This window comes from Plectropomus leopardus, chromosome 21 (assembly GCF_026936395.1).
Source record: "Plectropomus leopardus strain MGB_pleo_1.0 chromosome 21, ASM2693639v1, whole genome shotgun sequence".
NCBI lineage: Eukaryota > Metazoa > Chordata > Actinopteri > Perciformes > Serranidae > Plectropomus > Plectropomus leopardus.
The window spans coordinates 9,068,296-9,090,850 of record NC_142196.1 but is presented as its reverse complement, the minus strand read 5'-3'; the positions used below and the strand labels follow the sequence as shown (position 1 = coordinate 9,090,850).

The following is a 22,555-nucleotide window of genomic DNA, read 5'->3' as shown; positions in this document are numbered from 1 at the left end:
ACCAGATCCTAATTACGGTGCAGGCTCTCAGTTAAGGCACATGTGGCAGAATTCATTATGGTTTAACCTCAAAACTGACAAATACTATTCACAATTATAATCACACAACCATGTTAATCTTGGTAATGAGAAAGTAACATCAGAGCCTCTTGGTGCTTGTGACAGTACCATTGTTTGTAACTATGCATGAGACAAATGGCGTAGGTGCAAATGCAGGCAGTGAAAATAAGACTTTCTTCCACAAGAAACCGGCACGCTTCTCTCTGAGCAACAGATTCATGTAAATTCATTCAACTTTTTTTTATAGCATTCTTGTTTTCTCAGCAATCGTCCGCTTTCAGCGCCTTCAAGTTCCTTTTTAATTGCTTGTGTGCACACAAATGCGGTGGTCTAAACAGAGCAGGGAACGACTGCAAGTGTGTGCTCAAGGTTATTAAATCTACCCCTGAAAGAGAGAGAAGTAAAGTAGAAAAAGAGAGGCTCTCGATGGAGGAATGACATTTTAGAGCATTACTCACAAATGGAAATATCCATGTCTTCGTTCTCTGTCTCTCAGAGTCAAGCTGGCAAGGTACCTTCCTGGACAGTTCCAAGTTTATATGGCTCCTTAATCTCTAACAAAGCCTTACTTTCTTTAAGTTTGGATATCTCAAAGCACAATTCTGAAAGTTTCAATATTTATATATCATATATCATTATGAGTTTACTTTTAACAGCGAGAACTACTTTGAGATTGACAACTTTTACTGGTTATCATGTGTTACATTTCAAATTGTTCTTGTTGTGTTAAAAGAGGTCATAAAAAAACACAAACAATTCAAAGCTTTTACCCTTTTCAGCTTCAGAGCCCTATCAGCCACTCTGTTCGTGCCAACACGAGTATGTGGGTGAGGTAGCAGTTACACACTTGCGCACATTTCCTCCTGACCACCCATCATTCACGTGTCACAAACCTCTGGGACCCCATGCATTACAGCGACGGCCGTGCTCTCCACAGGGGCCAGGGGCCGACCACCGATCGATGGCGGTGATCAGAGAGGGAAATTACACTCATAACTTATTCAATGGCCCACAGGTACAACAACGACGTGAAGCACATAAAGATCCTGACCAAGGAGGGCTGCTTCTACATCGCTGAAAACAAGAAGTTCAGGAGCATATTAGTGAGTCCTTTTCTGCCTCTTCTTTTTTTTTTTTTAAATTCCACCACTGCAATTCATAAATAAATCATCGTGTTCGCTTAATGAAGTGTCAAAACCTGAATTTTATTTTAGCAACGTGCACAAAAATAGCTGTGATTAGAGACATGTTTATACTGGCCTCAGGGCGTCAGCATTGTAGATAAGTCCAGTGCATATTGGAAAAGGTTCACCAGATTTCTTTCATACCAGCACTGTATTTTCTGTAGCAAAGACTAACTAATAACATGTTTTTAAGTGTAATATTTAAAAAAAACTGCATTTCGTTAAACATGTAATATAATTGCACTTGATAGAGTCAGAAACTTTAATCAAAAGTTCTGTCCAATGTGGTCAGCTTCATAACATTTTACATATTATGCACCACATGATTTGCTTTGCATACTATTTGAAACTGACAGCGGATTAAAAGCAACAGGTACTCTGCTCGGCTCTTCCTTCTTTGACAGAAATGCAGGTGATACAGATGTATATGTCAAAAGAGTTGAAAAATAAAAAGCAATCATGGGTCGTTTAACCCTTTTAAAACCTGGATTGACATCAGTTTATTTTGCTGCATACAAAGGCCTTTCACAAGATTTTAAACCCTTTGAAATCTGAGCAAATTGGTTTGATTAAAAAAATAAAAAAATAAATAATGGAGAAAACAGGCAAATTCCAACTTGGCAAGAAATATCCCACAAATTGTGAGAAATTAGTCAAAGCTGCCCCCCCAAAAAAAAAAAACCAAAACGTGAAAATTAATTTTTACAAAGGAGGTACAATTATTAGAAAATTATTTTTAAATATAGATATTAATATATAACAAAGGAAAAATGTCCAGTAAACAATATTTAGAATTATTATAATTGTGTATTTTTAATTATTTTACAGAACTAAAAGGAATTTTCAATTTCTATCACATTTTCTTGTTTGTTTTGTTTTTTTGCTTTTTTTTGGGGTAATTTTCTTGCAATATTTTCTTTTTGGATAATTTTTTAGCCATGTCTTGTTAAGTTGTCCATTGCCTTTTCCCCGTATTTTTTAAAAAAAGAAAGCAAAGAAATTTGCTCGGTTTTAAAGGGTTAACAGACTTTCAAGAAAAAATGTGACATTTAGTAAACACAAACGCAAATGACTGCAGTACTTTCTTTACTTATTTTCATGTATATATGTGTTTGTGTGTGTCCAGGAGCTGATTGAGTACTACAAACACCATTCCTTGAGAGAAGGTTTTAGGAGTCTGGACACAACGCTGAAGTTTCCTTACCAGGAACCGGAAAACGCTGCTATGCACCGCCTCAACCGGCCGGGTGGCAACAGTGAGTAGATCTATATAGTTATTAAGAACAGAAAGAATAAACACTTTAATGATGTAATGGTGCAACACATACAGTTTGTATGATATCTTATGAGTTAGTTGCCCAAGAATGACATTATGTACTCAGCATAAAGTTACACACTTTGCATAGTTATATAGGTTTGGTTTAGAAAAAGAAACATTGTGATGTACCTTAAAATAGCTAAAAGTCTAATGATTTTACATAGTAAACCAGGAAAGTTTGGTGTCTATTTGACCCATCCACCACACTAATCTACCTCCTTATAGAGACTTTCGCTCTTGTTTCTATTTCCTTCTTTACTTTTGCATTGGTCATGTGATCCCCGCCTTTCCGATTATATACACAATAACTGGCTCATAAAAACATGGGTTATACCAGTTGAGGTGCGTAACTTTTCATAGGCACACCTTTGAACAGTGCATGAGAACAGCCTGAATAGTAACAACTGTTACAAGAACTGGACAATGTTTTAAATACATGATTTTCTAAAATAGTATTTGCTAATTTGATAAATTTTTTCAAACTAAAGTACTACAACTGCAGTGCAGATATTGCAAATTTAATAATTAGTTTGATAGAGATATCTATCCCATACTGTATTTGTAAGCTCATGATACATGGCACGTCAGACTCTTATATTTCCTGTTAATAGGACAGCAGTTAAATCAGAAAGTGGGCAGTTGTTTGTTGTTGTTGGGTGCGAATCTTGTATCTCCTTATTTCACTTTTTACATTTATTTCTCATACATTAATTCTATCGGTCCCCCTCTTGAATTCACTTGGCAACATCTTCACAGCTTTAAAGGAACTAGGTAGCTATTTGTTGTTAAAAACAGTCCCGCCTCTCCTGACATTAATTTTTATGATCAAACTGTCAAACGATGGTTGGAGAATCCACTAAGCATGATATTATATTTCATAAAACTCTCTGGACATTTACTGAAGATCAAATCAATTTGAGTTTTAGGGGAGAGAAATAATCTGCTCGAGCTTTCGACAAGTTAACCAAAGTCAAGACCATTCATGATCAATTTGCTGGGTATTACAGGAAAGTCACATAATAAAATCATCCATTATAAGTGAATTTCAAATCTTTTTCACTTTTAATTCAATGTTTTTAATTTCACTGAGGTCACATAAACATAATATGAAAGAGTAAACTTGTAACATATATAAGATACCCGTTTACTCAAATATCTAGATTGGTTTTTTTTTACATCATACAGTAAGAACTGTAATATTATCTGGTCATTCATATTTTAGATATTTAATTTCTATTTTTAGGATATACAATAACTACTTAAATACTACCTGGTCAGTGTATATATATATATATATATATATATATATATATATATATATATTACATCATACAGTAAGAACTGTGATATTTCATAACTCACTGGTGTAGTTTTGTTTCTACTTTTGTATTTTAATCATAATTATGCTTCAGAAAGTCAAATTAAAGTTGGATTTGAAGTTTGTAACTTGTAGAATTATTAATCTAATTTAATGGTTCATATTACAATATTAGACTCATCATCATTTGATCATTTGTAGACATGTCACAGCCTTGAGTGAAAAAAAAATCAGTCATATTGAACATTCAATCATCAATTAATTTAGTAAATGAGTGTGAGTTTCATTTGAGATTCTGAAGCTCATCAGTGGATTATTGTTGAATGAAATCTGTAGACTGCTGCAAACGTCATTTTACACTTCAGACAGCCCAAAATGTATTTGCAGCAGCGCCTGGAAAAGCTGTCAGAAAACTTTGTTCCTGTGGTTGTTATGGTGTGTTGTCTGGCAGTTGTTGGGGTGAGGATTTGAGCTGTGTGATGTTTCTTTTTGCTGCTTGTTCTGTTATGAACAACACCTTAAGACAAAGCAGCTGTTGTCACCAACACGTTGTGAGGAGCAGAAATGTGCTGGAATGCAACGCATTGATGATCATTTATGCGTGCAGCTGCTGCTGTGTCAGTCATTACCCTTACTAACCTGATTCTCCTCAGCATTCAGGATATGGAGATGTCATCTATCAGGGCTGAATGAGAGCGAACACGACATTCAGGGAGTTGTTTTTCCCATCCGATTAGGAATGTAACAGATGTAGGGTGTGTAACTTTGAACAGAGATTTTAATGAGATGATGTTTGGTTTTGAAGAGAAGCAACAGATGAAACGGATCTTTGTCAAACTCCAACTCGGGAGTAAATACGGACATTCCTGCGACAAAAAATTGAGCTTTTCTTGTGTATTTAAGGATGAAAAGATTTTTTTTTAGTAAAGGAGTATAAAGAGTTTATTTTTAGGAAAAGAATTGGCTCATAATGTTAGGTGGGAATAAGTTTCAAAATCCCTTAAGAGAGGTTTAACCACCGAAGAAGAAAGTGCTGTTCGCCCAGTAAAACATCTATGATCACCCCACACAAGCTGAATGTTTCAAGCAGCGCCAGAAGAAAAGGTATTAAACACTGTGTGAGCCAGGCAAAGCAACATTGCCCATCAGTTGGCTAATGGAAAATGTATGACTTATCGCAATCAGTGGCAAAATGAGATTTCATTTGAACCTTGTATGCCACTGCGTGCAATGGAAAAAAGAGAAAAAAAAGTCCCGATTTGCTGACGATCACGTTCCAAGCGGGAGAAATGTGAACAGATTGTACGGAGCGGTTTTCTTGTTCTAGAGGAGGCCTGTTGTTCAAACTCCACTTCAGAACACAAGTCGAGACAGCTTCAATCCAAATTAGTTTTGCTCTGCTGTGGTCTTCTATCTTGTAGGCAGCCTCCTCCCGGTGTGCAGACTTCATTTACTCTCTTTCACTTCTAAATGACTCTTTGTTTTGATTTCCATCCTCCTCGAGCACTGCTGGAAGACTGCTAATTAATGTTTATGCTTTGTTTTATATTTTTTGGACAGCTTTGCAGAAGGCAAAACTGATTGATTGATAGTTTTTTTTTACCAATACACTAACTACAACAGCAACAACACCAGTGTTAACCCAGAGTATCAATTAATATGTGTCCATGGAACAATCTGAGCTGACAGCGTGTGGGGGGACTGTGCGCTGCTGATTGGATTTTAGCTCATCTTCAGACTCTTGTGAAATGATACGTTTGTGTGTGTATGTGTGTACTCTCCTCTATTAGTCAACCAGCCCATATTGTGTATTCCAGTGTGTTCCACAAATCAGATTTTGCAAAAATGAAGCATGTAAAATGCAGCTGGTGTTTTGGTGGCTGTTTGAAGTGGAGGGCGATCCCTCTTCATATTGCTCGTACCTAGACACCATTAGGGGTTGCTGAGCTGTCTCTCAGTGTGCTGATTAGTATTCATTTTAAAAACCACTGGAGCTCTGCTCTCCTTCCAGCATATCAATAACCCAGGCCAGTTAACTTGCCAGCAGTATTGTTGGGAGCGGCACATTTTTCATAAAGTTTGGGCATTTATCTGCCATTGTGGGGATTAGATTTTCTATTCCCAGTGGCACAAATGTAGGCTCCTGTGAAAGAGCAGGTTTAGAAACTTTGAATATGGAGGCGCAGACTGAGGCAGGGATTTAATGAAGGGGAGTACATTTGTAAAATGAGTAAAAATGTTTAACAACTAATATTTGAAGCCTTAGTTTTTGGCAATTATAAATTGTTCATAAATAAATTGTTCTTGTGGTCTTTTTGCATCCCTGTGTAGTAGTTTCTTATTGCAGCTGTTTTGTCTTTGTAGTCATTTTTCCTTCTTGTAGTTATGTTGTGCCTCTTTGTGGTTGTTTTTGTATCTCCTTGTAGTTTTTTGCTTTTCTTTCTCTAACAGCTAGTTTGTACAGAGGCCCTGGTCGATGGGCTTTGGGCCTGTGCCCAATGGGCTCATAAACTAAAGCCAACTTCCTATCACCTTCTGACTTCTTGCATCTGTCTATGTAATGCATTTTAAATAATCATTTTCCGATGTCCAGACAGTACAGATAATTTGGGAATGGGATGCTTTGTTCACCGTGGTTCAACTTTTCTGGATAAAATCATTCACTTGCATCCACTACTTTTATTGAATTTATAATGTGCAGCCTGTTTGTACTGATCAAAGCAAGCATCAGCATTTTATCCTGATTGTACTTGTGCCATATACTTGCTATGTTGACATTCCAAAATAACCCAGTGGACTCACATTTATCCATAAAGACGAAGGTACTAATACTTTCAGGGTTAGAGGTTCTATTCCCCTGAGCGAGGCGCTAACTCTGCCAACTCTAAGACATTGTTGGAATCAGATCAATCCCTGTAACTTCTTTCAGCGCCAGTGGAAATACTGGAAGGGAGATAGAAATGCAAAATCAGTGGGCCTCCAGTGGGTTATTTCTCAAGTTGTTTGCAAAGCAGAGGCACAGTTTGTCTTTCGGAAGAAGAGAAATCTGCACTGTGGACATTGTGAGCTTCAGAAAGACTACATAAAAAAACAATTAGGATACCATAGGAAACAACTATATCAATACAATATTAAGTCAAGCAATATTGTCTAAAAAGTTACCAAGTTCAACGTGTCTGTCAGAGGAAATTTGTTAAGGAGATGTGTGTCTGCAGTTGTGGCTGTATTACAGCTGGATGATTTTCTTTATAAATATGCAAATAGAAATCTATTCCCTATGCTGTAATTGTGAGTACACTGCATGTTCCTCCCAATTAAATGCACAAGTAAAGCTGTCGTCTCCCATTAATGATGCAGACTTCCTTTTGGCAAATTGGAAACAAGATATGTCATCACTCCATATTTCAACAAATTCTCAGTGGTGGTGTGTATTTGTTTTGAACCTTCAATGTTTCACCTTTAATTCAGCCGAGGCAGTCTTTACATTTTCCAACATCAGAACACAAAATGTGCTTTTTATGAAAATTAGACAATAGTGAGAAATGCTTAAAATGTTTTCATGCCCCCACACTGACGATTTTTTCAGGTTGTCTGTCCATCCCATTTTTGTGAATGCAATATTCAAAGATTAGATTTTGGCTGGTCACAGGTTAAGGCCACTGTGACCTTATGTCGATCTCATTTTGTGAATGCAATATCTAATTCTAGTTGAGAAGAGCAATACTTCATGTCTGCAAGTGTATTATGTAAATTTATATAAGCCAGGTTTTGGAGCTTTTGTGTTTAATTTTCAGAATAAGAGCCTTTCAATTATTTTAAGTGCATAAATTCCAAAAAAATGCAATTCTAATTGCACTGACTAGCTCACATGAGGCTAAACAGTATAAAAAATCTGACAAATAAACCATCATTAAGAACTGCTTTCTGTGGATATGTCAATTAAATACCACTTGCTGAAACTGTCATGTAGCCATCGGCAGTTTTTTTTCAATCAAACTGCAACTGTGTTCTTTAGACTTTAGAGTTGGGGTTTTTTTTAAAAAAAAAACAACATGTTTTATTTTTTCTCCTTTGCTTCTCTCTCCTTCTACCATCCCCCCATCCCTGGCCTCTCCCCTCTCATTTCTCTGCTCCCTGCCTGGCCTGCCCTGCCATAGCCCCATTGCTCTGCGGCCTCTCTTTTGTAACTCCTGCCGGCTACAGCTTTGTACCTCCTTCCTCTGCTCCCTTCTGGTCAGGTACAGGTATCGCTTCTCTGTCTGTCTGCCTCTCTTACACTATTTCTCTCTTTCTCCTTTCATGTTCAAGGCTGCTTAGCATGCTGGCTGTAGCTCAGTGCTTTCACATCATCGTCTGAATCTTCGCCTTTACATCTGCCGTCCAGCTCCCCATTGCACCATTTCACCTCTTTCATCGTTCCGTGCACATTCTGAGTGGAGAATAGGAACTCTTTGTTTTAGTAATGCATGTATGTAGTGTATGTTATTTTGTGAGTGTGCTTTTTTGCATGTAGATACAAAAGTGTGAGGCAGAAACTGTTAAAGGAGTGGTGTTTAAAGTGTTTTCAGAGGCGAATGTAGCTGAGCTCAGTGTGTGTTTGCTTGTGTGTCTGTCCATCAAAGAAAAGGTAGGGGTGTCCAAATACACAGAGCTCCTCTATATTAGATATTCTATCCCCACGGCCAGGTTGTAGAGGTCTGACATTCCATTTCCACCTGTCAGCTTAGCCCAGTCCGACCCACCAGTCAGTGTCTGGAGAAGGTAGAAAGGCGGCAGGGTGGGATGGAGCAGAGGTAACTAGCTAACCTCCTCTACAGCCGTCTCTCAGACTGCTGTCTCCTCGACAGGATGTCTAGTCGCACACACTCACACACACACACGCACACACACGGCTCTCAGAGCATTCAAGCTGGACTTACTCAGCTAAAGAGATGCACTACATTACTACAAGAACTTGTAGGGCCACACTTCTCTTTTAGTTTGACAATGTATAAATCACACAAGAAGTGTTCACACATTAGTAGTTCATCAGATCAGCTGCAAAGCATCATTTCTAACTTAACTTTGTTTAGTTTTTTTTCCCCTGCCTTTATTTTCTAACAGATAAATTGAGTTGCACCATATATTTGTAAATCCATTACTTGGTTTAGTTTGGCCATGAAGTCTTGTTTAAGTCCATTTTTTACCATTAAAACTTCTCTAGTGAAAACTTTTTTAACTTTTAAGTAGGTTTCGAGGATAAATTTGTAGAGCTGTGCCATTAAAAGCATGCAAGTTATGTTTTGTATTGTGGCTTCACAAGCTGTAGCATAAAAAGGAGGGAAACAAAACAGAAAATCGAAGTCATGACGTTACGCTCAGGCTCTTTTTCAATAACTTCAATAACTGCTATCCTCATTTTAGGATAAACATGCATTCACTAAAGCAGTCTAAAACATAAAAAAACTGGAGCCTGATGCAGGAAGTCAGAGAGAGTGTGAGCAGAGCATGCAGCCACAGCTTCACAGCTGCTCTCAATCAGCTTTCAATCAGTCACTGCACCGAAAACAAAGAGAGCAGCCACACATATACACAGGTAAGCATGACAGGAAATGTAAAACACAAAATGACATGCAACACTTCCCCCCCTTAAGATGGCAGCCATACTGGTGTCATCATATCATTATTAAACAGCATTTTAGTGTCAGGTCAGATGTGTCAGCCAAATTCCATATAATTTGTTTTACTTTTTACCCATAAATCTCCTATGTTCTCAAGGTAACAACAGCTGGTGTCACTGGCTCAACAAATTTAAATATTGACATTTATTTGAGAAATAATGGCTATATAGTCTACTTTTTAAAAAATGTCAGCTAAATTCTACAATTTCTACTACTGAGAGGAAGAGGATGCTGACAGGCTTTTTTCTGGTTGAATGAAAAGATATCACTCATCTCCATCAGTGTGTGTACATGTGTGTATGTGTTGACACCGAAACTGATGTTTTGTATTTCTTTTTAAAGGCATCCTGTAGCACCTTGAATGAACTTCTTTTCAATTTGTTTTTTAATACCCACCTCTTTTTCTCTCTCTCTTTTTAGTGTTTACTCCAAAAGTGATTGGTGTGGCAATAGCACGGTACGACTTCAGCTCGCGTGACACCCGCGAGCTGTCACTGCAGGAGGGTGATGTAGTTAAGATCTACACAAAATCGGGAGCCAACGGCTGGTGGAGGGGCGAGGTCAATGGCAGGGTAAGTGGTAGCATAACCTCCATTGCCAAATACAAATGAGGAAAATAATCTTTTCCGAGTGCAGATATTGGCTTCCAGGTTAAAAAGTCCAACATTTGTACAATATACGCTGTACAATATATGAGTACGATACGATACGATACGATACGATACGATACGATACGATACGATACGATACGATACGATACGATACGATACGATACGATACGATACGATATGATGCGATACATTTGATATGTAGCTTTTTACTGCATTCATGTTTAAAATTCAATTATAATTATTTAAAGCAGAAAAGTTTCAGAACTTCCTTTAGCCGTGTTCACTGAGAAACTGGTTTTGTGTCTTCATTCTGGCTGTTAAAACATTAAATCATTTTTTTAGGTAGCGCTAAAAACTCTCTTTGAAGATTTGGCAGATATTCTTGTCTGCAGGTACCTGGAAGGGAGTATTCAGATTTAGTCTGTTTTATCCTTAGCCTGTCATGTACACCTATCCAACATTTCATGCTCCCAATATCATTGCTTGGAAGAGTTCATTTGCTGCTCTTGTATGTCTTAAATGCGTAAATCTTCCTGTCCAACACTAAGAGCGCTTTAAAATCAGGCATGGAGCGTTGAGAAATTCATGCTTCTAAATGCAGGGAGATATACTCTCCCACTCACATGCACTAGCTTGGTGGAGAATGAGTGACAAATCAGTCTGCGTGTGTGTGTGTTAGTGTGTGTGCTACAGCCCTCAGTAATGCATCTGTGCCGTGAGTGTATTTTGTGAACAGCTGAGGTAAATGAAGAAGACTTTCTCTTTTACTAAGCCTGGTGTGTGTGTTGATGCTGCTCTGGTGAAAACCAAACACTGTACGGTAGAATCTGTTGAAAGCTGTTAGACTCTCTGTGGAGCCTTCAACCAGTGTAAACAATCGGCACTGCTGGCTGGAAAAAAGCTAGATGATTCTAACAATGGAATAACACTTTGGATTATTTTACTCTTACCTTTCATTATCAGTTCAATGAAATTTCAGGCTCTTATCATCTTGTCATAAACATAGCGGCATGAGATATCAGCTGTCCTAATATGCTGATGTTGGTTTGGGCTTTTAAATGCATTTTCCAATCATACAAAATGACTGCAGTCATTCATATTTGTCAGTTAAACACATTTAAATAGCCAAAATGATTTACATTATTTAATGTAAATCATTTCATCAGTTTTGGCCATTTAACCTTATACCTGAGCAAAAGAGCAGGTTGTTTGCCAATGACTCTCTGTCACAGTAACTGTTGTACAGAACCATCAACATGCAAACATACTCATAGCATTAAGTTAAATCCAGTAACTACTGTTAAATGTCGTAAAGTGGTCCAAGTTTTAAACACCTGGTTATTGTTGTGAAACAGTCACAGTTTGCTGAGGTCTAGGCACCCAGAGTACTTTAGGAAAGGGTGGTGGTTTGGGTTAGAATAAGCACATTTGTCATGTAACTAAGGTTACATACGTGAGTTAACTTATATAACATTTTGCTTAACTACGTGAATATAAGTCAGTGTTTCCTTTTGGTACACTGGGCACAGACATTGGTCTCCTGGGTAAACATTCTTTATGTGTTTGACCTGTCCGCCCACTGTGATCTCCTTCCTCATTGTTTCTTAATATCACGTCAATTGACTTGCTCCTTTGCTCCCATCATTATTACTACTGCCACTAGAGGTTGCCATCTAACAATAGACATAAATATGGGACATTATGAGCTGCTTTCACAGATAACCATACAGCTGTTATTTGGGAAGGTCAATTTGTTTGTTTTTTTCAGTTCAGGTTGCAAATAGGTTGAAAGTGAAATTATTAAGAAATGTCCCTGCCAGCGTGTGCGTTTGTTGATGTCCTGTCATGTGCTTTTGTTGCCTAAACATATCCATGTGAAGCGTAATGCCACCATGTGCTTGTGTTGACATTACGGTGGGACCATCCCGGAATGTCAAGAGCAAACATGAAGGGATAATTAGAGCATAATATGTAGATATATATGCAGAAGTCCATTGCAAAGCAGCAATGTGTGATGACTTGGGATAAGAACGTGTTGTTGCATTGAACCTCAGCATAAAGGAAATGGCTCAATGTTACTGTCTTTAGTATTTAAAATTGCCAACAGCAACGTGTGAAAAATACATTTTTATTATTGTTGCACATACAGTATTAAGTTCTGTACTATGGGCTCCTGGTAAGGGCATTCTGGTAAATGTAGGAAATCACCATCTGATGGAGAAAAAGCAAAGAGAGGAAAAGTGAGCACACCATGCATTACTAATGTGCGATTGTCATTTCTTCCCCCCTCAGGTCGGCTGGTTCCCATCCACATACGTAGAGGAGGGTGAGGAGTGAATGGTCCAACATGGGAAGACGAGAAAGATAAAGGAAGAATGGCAGCAGTGGCGTTAGCAAACTGTGAACATAACAGTAACAAAGAGTGAGCTTCTGCACCCCTGCATACCCCAGTGTTACTTTTCCGAGCAAAGCAGGCAGCTTCACTCTCCTCGACGGCGTTCTGTTTGCCTGCGACAATCCCAGAGGCCTTTGGGAGAGAAAAGGGCTACAGTACGTTGCAGATGCAAAGATGCCTCATCATTTCTGGTTGACTCTGTGTGGCTAAGTGACTCCACCAACTAGCAGCTTGCCTGTCAGCGGGGCACAAGCCCTCGCCAGACACCCCCTCCTCCCTCCCTAACATCCGTCCATCCATAATTCACCCTGCGCTCCCTTCCTCTCTCTGCCCCAGCCAGCCCCCCCAAACTCCCACCTGTTTCTGCTTGCCAAGTCGGCCGTCGCCAGACTGTCAAAAGTAGATACTCAAATGCTACTCCTCCATTCATGCGCTCATCCATCCAAGCATCCATCCTCCCTACCACCCCCCTGTGGGAATAGAGCCATCTGAGCCGGAAAAGACCCACACTGTATTCTGCTGTTTTTTTCTCCCTTTCATCCCCTTCTCACTCTGAAGGGATTTCAGTTAGTTTTGACCTTGCCTGTGTGTTTCTTCCACTAATGCAGGTGGTTATTGATGACTTGATGACCCAGATTCACACACACACACACACCACCCACCTCTCCTTCCCTCCAGATTATGATCACCTCACACACACACACTCCTACAGGAGATGTAAGAGAGGGATGGCGTCGGATAGCATCGCTGCACAGTGCCAGCAATTGATCGCTTGTGTTCCTATTTTCCTCCCAACTCCTACATTCTTTATCTCCAGCCCAGCCTCTCATGTTTTTAGTTGTCTTGGCCGTTAGCGATCCTCCTGCTCTTATCGGTGGCAGCTCTGTCGACAGGAGCCCATTCGCGGAGGGTTTATCTTATTGGACGCATTAGCGGCTTGTCGGGGAACAAGCCACACTACCTATGAGCCACCTGTTCCCTAAACATAAAAAAGAAAAGAAGATGAAACACAAGCAGCCCAACTTTGCACTTTTTTTTTTTGCCCTTTCTTCTCAATTTTTTCTGTCTAACTTCCGTTGCTGTTTTGTAAGGTTCATCATCTACAGATGTAATGGAAATGATGGAGTATGATTGACTGCATTTTTTAAGAAATTATTAACCCAGTCAATGGGAGGTTATAGACCCAGATTTGTACTTCTGCAACATTTGCATCAAATGCTTCTGAAGTATTTGGGTGTATTTTTCCCCTCTCAAGAATCTAATCTGTGCAGAAACACTTGCAATTTAACAAGAAAAACATCACATTTAAAAACGTATTATGTAATAGCACTTCAGTCCAAAAGATATTAGCTCTCCGAAACCTTTTTCCTCCACTGCTTATATCTTCCTGCTAACTGTCCTCCCTCTCACTCCCTCTCTCCTTTTCTGTGTTCCACCCTCACCCCCTGTACACATTATGCACACTTTCTCCTTAATCCACAGTGAAACAGGATTTTTCCACATTTGAGGGAATAAATACCTTTATGGCAAAACATGCTGCACAACATACTCGTAATGTTGACACGCAGCAGTATACAGTCACAGAGTAAGAAGGCAGTGTACACATGATTAGAATAGAGCTCATGTTATGTCTGAAGGTGAGACCTGCAGTCGGCTTTGTGCAGCGATTTTTTAATCTCTGACAGGATGTCAACTCTCCTTCATAGTCTGAAAAAGATACAAACCATACTTCTTTGTTTGAAAGATGTACATATTGAATATTTTATTTAATTCATGGTTGGTGATTTCTGTTAACACAATGGGCAGAGGGCATGCTATGAACTAGTACTTTATTTTCTTTTTAAAAAAACAAAACAAAAAAAATCTGTTCTTTGGCTATATGTTTCCTCCTCACTCTTCAAATTCAGACTCCCACACATGCCCATGCATGATAGTCATCCATCTCTTTTTTTGTGAAGGGAAACTAAAAATGAAATGAAATTTAAAAAAAAAAAAAAAAACTGTCACTGAAACACACTTTGGGGCAGTTTACTGACAGGCAGCGTTCTCCATTTGACAGCTTAAAGTGAAAACATGTATCAGACATTGAATAAACTTTCTCATCAAGTTTGACCACTAAATGAGATCATGAAAGCCGTAATACGGCTCACTCGTGGACGCTGCCTCGGGTAACAGCCCTCGGGGCCTGGCTTCCATTCAGAGCTATCATCCTCCCTTGTCATGTCCTCATTGTGTCCCTGCCACTGGGCATTGTGTCAGAAATATATTTTGTGAATCAAAGTAAGACTTTATTGTAATGATGCTTTTGTATGCGCTTCATGGAGCCCATTATGTTTGGAAATCCTAAATAACCCCCTGCCATCCCTGCCACTCCATGCCACTCTAATGTGTATGACAAAATGCTGTTTTTGTTCTCACTCATATTATTTAATGTTAGGTGGATGAAATCTGTCAAAAAAGGGTCACATTAATATATATTCTTTTGATACTGTGACATCTTTTTCCTTTAAAAAAATATATATATATTAACAGTGTCATTAAGTGACCACTAGATGGAAGCATCCTAAACACTTCTTCTTGAAGCGGTCACCTTCAACTTGCTTAAGTTTGGAGATGACATCATCTGATTAGGTGAACAACATGAGAGAATTTAGCATCAGACTTGTTGCTGTGAGTGAGAGAAAGAAAAGACAAAACCAAAGGATCAAAACACACTTTTTAAAGAAGTTAACACTAATGATTGATAATGCAGACAGACAAAAAACCCAAAAGAACAAATCTTACATTTGAAAAATCATTGTGTTCTTCTTCTTCTACCAGATGTTGTCAGATTCATTGATTTTCCTGAACATTTCCTAGGAAGACTAAGAAGACTAGGAAGATATTTCTCTTCTCCTTCTTCCTCCTACAGTCTCTGAGCAGCCAAACCTTACATTTATAACATCTTTAGGAAATCTGAGGTGAGGCAGCGGCACAAATGCGATCCAGCACAAGCGCCTTTCCTGTCTTGGGAGAACTGGCAAGGCAGAGTGGGCTTCTCTAATCGCAGACTCCAGTAATCCACTCCCGCACTCCTCCTCCGCCCAGATGAACTCTGACAGCGGGGCCATTTACAACTGCAGGCCTTCCTCCACTCCGAGTGCGCTTCCCAGATTTTTTTTGTGTGTGCAGGAGGGACGGGAGGAAGGCTCAAGGGTATCTGTGATCTAATCATTACACCATCTCCTCACCCCAGCGACCCTGCTGCATCCATCTCTCTGTCGGCTCCTCTCCCTCTCACTCTATCTCACCTTGTCACTTCTCTCTCTCTCTTTTTCCCCATCTATCTTTCATCCAATCTCTGTCTTCTTGGTTTCTCTCTGTATTCTGTCCCTCACCCCGATGCTCTGTAGCTGTAACTGCGCTGCTTGATGTTAGAAGATTCAGTATTATCAGGAGGGGAGGGAGAGAGGCGGCGCATTCTCTATAAACAACCACAGAAAAATGAAGACTAGTTTAATTTTACCACTAATTCATAGACTGAGAGAGATGATGCTAATTAGAGAATGAATTAGAGCTCACTTTTCCCACTGTTATCTCCTCATATAGTACAGTGTGAGCACAGATTATATCCATATGCAGAGGCACACACCATGTACGTGTGGAGAAACATCTTGACAGGATTTAGTGCTGGGCAAGTCTTAGCCCAGCAGGGGTTTTTAGGATACAATCTCAACCAACATGTGAGGACAATTCTGCAGCAACCTGAACAGAAACATAATACCCCCCCTCGCCCACACATAAAAAAAATATGTCATATAATACTTCTTTCTCTCCAGGCTGAAAATCCATCCCTAATCCATTGACAAACCATGCACCCCTCTCTGTGTTATATAGCTATCAGCGCTCACTCCTGACTGAAGTTTACATTCATTGTGTTCCCGCTCCGTGTCCATGTTCTGTTATCCCGATGAAGCCAAAGATGTATGCTGTACTTACTGTACACTCTATGTTCTGTCTCATAACCACGGTACCCGACCGCTGTGGCCTAACTCTAAAACCGTGCAATCTCGACTGTGTAGCATTACCGTGTATTGTTGCTGTATTATACTGTAAAATATGTACATAGCATATAATAAAGATATACATTGCTTCTTCTAATGGGTTGTGGTCTTTTCATATTGTGTGTTTTGGCAGATTTAAAGCTAAAGTAATTTGCATTACACCTAGTGTTTAAGGTAGTAATAAGGATACATTAACCTCTAAAGAATCAAGAATGTGTGAACACATACAAGGATTTTTCCCCCCAGTTATCTTTAATGCACATTCAAAGCAATAGATATCACAGCAACATTTCCCCTGTGAGATCAATAATTCATTCCATATAATTAAAAAACAATGACAACAATGCTTAACAATGTAAACGTGCATTTGACAATTGTGTACAGATCTCTCTGTCTTTATCTCTCTTTTTTTTTAAGTTAGACATTCAAACCTGTGGTGGAATCTGACTAGGTAGATCTGTATTATTACTGTGCCCAAGAACATATTTGGGGTACCTGTTCTTAAATATTAAGACATTATGCGACTTAACACTTATTCCAATACATTTCAGAAAAGAATGTTGTAATTTTACATTCACTAAACAAATTTAGTTAGTGTTTACTTTACAGATTAAACATAATAAAACTTTTTTTAAGGTATTACCAGGTTAATTTTTTTTTTCAAATGTCACCTACATGTACTCTTTCTCCCACAGTGAAAACCCCCAAATCTTTGAATACCTGGAATCAGCACAGGCTTCGTTCTGCACAGTGGAACTCCAACATCCAAGCAACACACATTTTTGAGAGGAGGATCAGAACAAGGACTATCAGAACACAGCATTGGTAAAAATAGGACATGCTGGAAGTACTGAAACACTTTATGTATAGTTACCGAGTTTTTGAACTTTCAAATGACATTTTAATGTATGAACTCTTTAATTAGTAACCATGGTGCTACTTAACAGACATTTTTAGACTTGAAAGCAATCTCTGAACAACTAATTAATAATTTCAAGACTGCACATGAATGACGTCAACATTAATAATCACCAACAGCTAAGGAACAACAGGAGCACAAAGCCTGCTGCCAACTCTTGTCAGTAAAACCAAAAGAGTGTAATTCTGTGTCCGGCCTTTATTTTGGTCAGTCTCATCCCTGTCAGCTCAGCAGGCTCAGAAGTGACTTCCTGGCTAAAATTAGTCGGGTCCTTGAAGTATAGTAGTGCTCATTAAATGGCTGCCATGGTGTTACTGCCGTGTATTGTTGCTGTTCCCTCTACAGGACTTAAATAACCTGCAGCCAGTGGGGTGCTGTTTCTCACTAGCTGATTGGTTAATAGGTGCGAATGAACGTGGGGATAAATGGTGGGTTTTGTTGCTGTTATCATGCTGACAATAATGAAGCAAGTTAACCAAACTTCTATTTATAGCGAGTAAAAATTAAAGCAAAAAGGTGAATGCTAACAGTTATGTGGGTGTGTGAAAGACATGCAGTGAATAGTTGTACAAGTGTGTGAAAGATGGATACCATATGTTAATGCTTACTGTTGCTTCTTTGTAGAAATAATTGTGCATGTGTGTGCAGGTCTTGCGTGTGTTTGTGTGGGTGGTGGTCTCCTCAGCCATCTGCTGCCTGGTTACCTGCTGTAGCTACACTGTGGCTCAGACACCAATAGGATGAGTGGTGGCGGGCGTCAGCAGCCAGTGCTGCTGGCACTGCAGGGGTGAAGAGAATTGCTGCACTATATACCCAACAGGCGGGCTTTTGCCTTGGCCGGGCCAGTCTGGATCTACCACCAGCCCACTTCCAGCTGAGGATGGACCACCAGTGTGACAGATGGCTGGTGAGAGGGTGACATCAGCCCTCTTCACAGCAGAGATTGTTAGGACCAACTTTCTGGACTGCTGCAGTCCTCTCTGATATGAAATGGATTTTTAAGATGAGCAAAGAGTTCTGTGTTGTTGGGACTGATATAGAAGCTCTGGTCGTTGATAATATAAGAGCAGGGGTAGCTGATAGTTATAGTGAGGTAGTTATAGTGAGGCCCAACACGTCAAAGTACACACTTTAATTCTGCCTGTGTGACAGATTTTACAGTGCAGCGTTAATGGCTCATGAGTGCCATATTCCAGGAGCTTTACAGCTAGCCAGACATTGCCAATTCACAAACAATACGCCCAAAGTTGATTATTTATTTCATTACCAGTGTGTAACTTTGTGGCATTTTAATAAGTCCCAACATGAAGAAGTTTAACGAGTACATGGAATAGTTTTTATAGTTCTAAATAGGTCATAAAATGTGATATAGTGCACCTGGCAAGAACTTAATGTTCTTTGAAAATGTACATAGCCTGAATCATCCAGACAGTTGTATGTATATTCTGTTTATTAAGTTCAAGATGCTGTATTTTTAATTTGTATTTTGATTTTCACTGTGAAACATGTTATGTTCATGAGAGATATACCACTGTTGTTCTGCACACTGTTGCCTATATTTATTCTGTTCCTATTGATACCATAAACAAAAGCACAGAAAAGGATGCAAGCCTCTCATTCATCATTCCTCAAGCTAACACAACATAACAAAAAAAAAGAGAGTTAGCAAGCCAGAGGCAGTTGTGTCCGGCTAAACTAGTTCAGTCGAGTTACATCTGCTAGAAAGGCAATGCAGCCTGTATCACCAACCTGAGGGATGAACACATTCTACTGATGGATGGACAGCCATGAAACATGAAATCCAGAGAAAATACAGCACATAACGCAAAACTCTCAGATAGCCCTTAATAGTACCAACAATGAAGAGATTTTGCAACAGTTCTCAACTGCAGCACCATAGGCATTGTCACACACACACACACACACACAAAACTATTCAAATTTAAGATTTTTTTTTTCTATCACAAAAAAAAGATGCTTGGCAGCTAAGAGATCAATCTATTACTAGACCCCTATTGAAAACTGTCAGTTTTCATGTATTAATATGTTATATTTATACTGCAGTACTGTAGTCTTGAACATGTCAAAACATCAGTGAGGCCCATTGAAACGAAATGACCTGCTGAATTACCTGAACCTCGCTTGTTTCAGTTTAGCACTGCAGTTATTTGTCTACTTTTTCATCCATCTCCCATTTCCAAATCCCCGCATTTCAACTAATCTGCCATGTTTTGACTTCTTTGACTGAACTCCATATATCCTGCTCTATTCCTCACTCTGTCTCGCTCGTGCTTTCTCTGGGTTTATTGCTGTCTTTTGGGGCCATGAGGGAGCCATCATCATTGCCAGACGGTATGGCTGCTGTGTGTAAATATCAAGCAGCACTCTTTCCCCCTTGTTTTCCTGGAGACTATCAGCACTGCATAAACACTGAGGTGCTGTCTACGGAACACACTCAGACAGCTCATCACCATAAACCACACACATACACACACTTGGCTATTCAGAAACACACACACACTCGTGTATTGGCATTTTTCTTTGCAGGTTGCAGCTACATTATTCCCGCCTTTGTTTTTTTTCTCATACATACTTATGCAGTGTCGAAGCGTTGATTCAAGGGAACGTATGTCCTCTACAGCCCTGTGTGCATGTTGACATGGCTTGGCATTTCTAAGCAGCGATGTGTGTGCAGGGTGACGGCATATATTCCAACTAGCACTGGCATGAATTGAAGACATACAGCCATGCAAACTCTAGTGCACTTTTCAGAGCTGTAGATTTCCATTGTAGCCTTTTTTTTTTTTTGGGAAATATTCACACATGCAAACACACGCGAGCTATACAGAATGCGCCCCCCCCACACACATACGCATGCACACACATTGGTAACAGATGGTGGCACAAACATTACTTTCGATAATAATCAGCATCATAAACAATTAAAAATGTATCCTTTAATTTGCTGAAAGGCTGAAGTTTTATTTAGCCACATTATACTTGCAATATTTAACACATTCTGCTCATATCTTCTCAGGAGGCTTCGTGAAGACTTTACGCTGCTGTCCTTCCAAATTCACCTTCAAGGTCAGCAGATACCAGCAGCACACCTGCTGTACAGCTGACGCTGAGTGGGATTGGAACCATGTAAATATCCGTCCGAAATACACAACGGGCTCAACAAAAGCATCCACAGGAGTCACATATGTGGTTGATACTTGCAGCTGTTATATTCTGTTTGTACTGTAAATACTTAGGTGTGATGACACCCTTTATGTTCCACACTTTTTTTTTTCTTTTTTCTCCTGCTGTGCATGAATTAAGGTGAAAAGTAGGGGAAAAAACAGAGTGCAGTGTGTATCATACCTGTGACTTCATCATACTAGAGCTGGATAAACTCCATCTTGAAGTTGCAAAGTTACACATTACACATTTCTTTTCTACACCAGTATCTATTAAATTATTTTGATGGGTTGCCATCAATAACCATGGTTACCTGCAGTATGTCATCACAAAAGTGTATTCTTTACATTATATTTATGAGAGCTCATTTGTGCATCTGCATGGTATTACTCTACTGCAGCCAATGAATGTTCATTAGTTACCTATCTATATACTAATTTGCTTTGTTAGTGGTGGAGTCTGCCATTCCAGTACTGGATTCGAATGGTGAGCACATTCACAAGGGATTCCCAGAAAGCATTGCACGTGTGGACTGGACAAAATTTGGATGACAAGAGACATTCAGAGCGCATTCAGACCTCACAATTAATTTGTATGCATGTCCTTCTTATCAATTCAGTTCAAAACAGCTGCTCCCAGGCATTTTGAAGATGTGACATATTTGCAGATGCACAAGTATAGCTCCAAGAAGTTGTAAAAAAAATAAGACAATTTTCATTAAACAATAAGAGAAAATAAAACACTTTTATGCTGTGTTTACTCATCAGTGACAAAGTAACAGCGTGACCTGCTGTGTCAGTTGTTCCCAACTTTGTCCAGTCACGGGGTCCAGATTTCTCCTTACTCATTAGTTCAAGGTCCACTCATTATAAATGTCTACATATACAATTTTATTTTACAAAATGTAAATAACACATTGGATTAGAACATAAATAAATAAAACATATTGCAACAATAAACAGAAACGGCACTTCAAAATAAAAGCTATGTACTGGAAATTCACTGTACTTTGAAATAATGTTTTTTTTTGTTTTTTTTTTTAAATTTGACATGTTAAAGAGTCACTTACTTGAGTGCTCGTTGATACAGTTATGTTGTTGTGGGTTGGTGAGTCTACTACTTGCAAAAATGAAAGTATGCCCCATTTTGACATCACATTTTGTCACCCCTCTTGCACTGCAATAGACAAAAAGCTAGCATAGCATAAGGTAACTTACATAACTAAGGTAACTTACTAACAAAATAACACAGTAGCACAACAAGAAACAAGTGTGGTTGTTGGACATTTCACCACATCGAGTGCTGAAAAAAGTGAAGGCCAGTTCATCTTTGATTTGTGGTGCATTATGCTTATCACACAGCAACATGTGTCAGGTGTCAGTTTGTAGCTTCATGTCACCGGCTTCCATAGATAAAGTGTTGCTTTGTCACAAGTATTGTAAACACTGCATAAAAGTCAAGGGTTTCCTGTATGTATAGCACTGAATTTTGCATTTAAATACCCAGGAAAAAGTGATGCAGTTTAAGAAATGGCAAATAGATCTGTTATGGTATATCCCAGTAGTTTTTTTTTATAAAGAGAAAACACTTGGGAGTCTAATATATGTATTGCACCAAACCTTCTGTTATCATTGTTTCAGATGAATTGTGTTGCACCAGGTTTCAATTATTCAATGCCTTTGGAATATTCTAATTTTAGGTTAAAAAGGCTATAGTTTAACCTTAGATGCTCACCCATCATTACAAACTTGTGTTGAACAAATGAGTTCAAACTCTAAGAACTTTTATTTTTAAATGTTGGCAGAATCCCAATGTTTCCCCAAAGTATCAAATCTGTCATGCTGAATTTTTTAGAAAATGTACA

The 22,555-nt window shown here is 39.0% G+C and overlaps 1 protein-coding gene across 2 annotated transcripts in view; it reads left to right on the top strand.

The window, feature by feature from the left end:
* Positions 1–16,686, top strand: part of vav3a (vav guanine nucleotide exchange factor 3a) — a 107,794-nt gene extending 91,108 nt beyond the window's left edge. The window contains exons 24-28 of one of the 2 annotated variants that reach the window (XM_042510017.2): positions 1,076–1,163; positions 2,371–2,500; positions 8,038–8,118; positions 9,961–10,112; positions 12,444–16,686. In XM_042510017.2, coding sequence (XP_042365951.2) covers positions 1,076–1,163; positions 2,371–2,500; positions 8,038–8,118; positions 9,961–10,112; positions 12,444–12,488 — 496 coding nt within the window. In that variant the 3' untranslated portion in view covers positions 12,489–16,686. The remainder of the gene's footprint in view (positions 1–1,075; positions 1,164–2,370; positions 2,501–8,037; positions 8,119–9,960; positions 10,113–12,443) is intronic. The other variant, XM_088071675.1, reaches the window with a different exon arrangement.
* The last annotated feature ends 5,869 nt before the right edge of the window (positions 16,687–22,555 follow it).